At 37.0% G+C, this 1,158-nt stretch overlaps 1 protein-coding gene across 2 annotated transcripts in view; it reads right to left on the reverse strand.

Annotated features, from left to right (window-relative positions):
* Nucleotides 1–1,158, reverse strand: part of LOC102214722 (natural resistance-associated macrophage protein 2-like) — a 25,522-nt gene continuing 24,364 nt past the window's right edge. For both annotated transcript variants that reach the window (XM_005741036.1, XM_013912901.1), the window contains one exon: nt 1–1,127. In XM_005741036.1, the coding sequence (XP_005741093.1) occupies nt 1,020–1,127 (108 nt within the window). In that variant the 3' untranslated portion in view covers nt 1–1,019. The remainder of the gene's footprint in view (nt 1,128–1,158) is intronic.

The raw sequence follows: 1,158 nt of genomic DNA on the forward strand, positions 1-1,158 counted from the left end.
AATACAAAAAATGTAACCAAACCAAAAAATGTTTGTTTACTGTATTTCTTGGATTGAAGCGGTCTTTAGCGTTTGTAAGTGAACTTCCAGAAAACTTTGTTTTTGCACACTTCTAGCGCCGTTTAAGAACAAAAATTGAGTCTGTTTATTAATGACTTACACGTTATTCTCCTGTTTAATTATATTAGTGCAATTTTAGCTGATTTTGTTACTTCATTTATTTTTATATTTCTTTTTTTCATCATGTCTTAACACCTCTACGATAAATTCAGCTTCTTCAGACGTTTAAGGTCTAATTTTGTCATCTCAGTTGTTCACATTGGAAGTCTGCACTGTTGCTTTTCTGAGCATAACATCCTGGATCCTTCCTCAGCGGCTCTTCCTGACCTCTTTTTTTCTTTAGCGACTTCCTGCATTTGGGGAAGTTTCTCCTTATCTCTGCTGCATGTCAGAAGATTCCGTATGCTGCTGAGATTCTGAAGCTTCTTGAGCAAATGTGTGATAGTGAGCTGTAAAAATAAAATATGTCTGCTGAAATCCAGCACGTCACTGCCTTGTTGTTGAAAGGCATTTTTGAAGACATGAATTTGTCTTTAAAACTTTAAAACTCCCTCCTGAACATGAAACCACTGATTTTAAAAGCCTGGGTATCATTTGTAAATCTTCTTCACAGGGATTCAGTCTGTTTGGTTTCTTAAAAAAGTCCTGACATGTTTTCTGTCATATTAAGTCCTTCAAAAAATGATTATAAACATCAGACGTCTGTAAACCTGTCAATCTTTAAAATTCACCTAAGCTTTTCACAATCAGCATGTTACCTTTTAATAAAGTTACAGTGACAAATAAATTTGTTTCTTCATTACTAAAAAAAAAAAAATCTGTACAGCACCAACCAAACGTCAAAGTTCATCTGAAAGTCAACAAACGTCTCGTATAAATAACTTGGGACTAAATAAGACTTCATCTGGAGCTAAACACAGTCAGTCAGGTTGTCCACAGATGCACCTTTGACGCGAATGTCATGAGTCAAACTCAGGCTGCCGCTGGATCAGGATGGTCGTGTCGTTCCCTCTCCTGGTGCTCGGATCGAGCCAGGACACCCCCAGAGCGATCAGACATAACCACACCTGCAGCACAAAAAAAGACAGAATAAAAAAA

This window comes from Pundamilia nyererei, unplaced genomic scaffold, assembly GCF_000239375.1.
Source record: "Pundamilia nyererei isolate P.nyererei 1_Seehausen unplaced genomic scaffold, PunNye1.0 scaffold00106, whole genome shotgun sequence".
In the NCBI taxonomy this organism is placed as follows: domain Eukaryota; kingdom Metazoa; phylum Chordata; class Actinopteri; order Cichliformes; family Cichlidae; genus Pundamilia; species Pundamilia nyererei.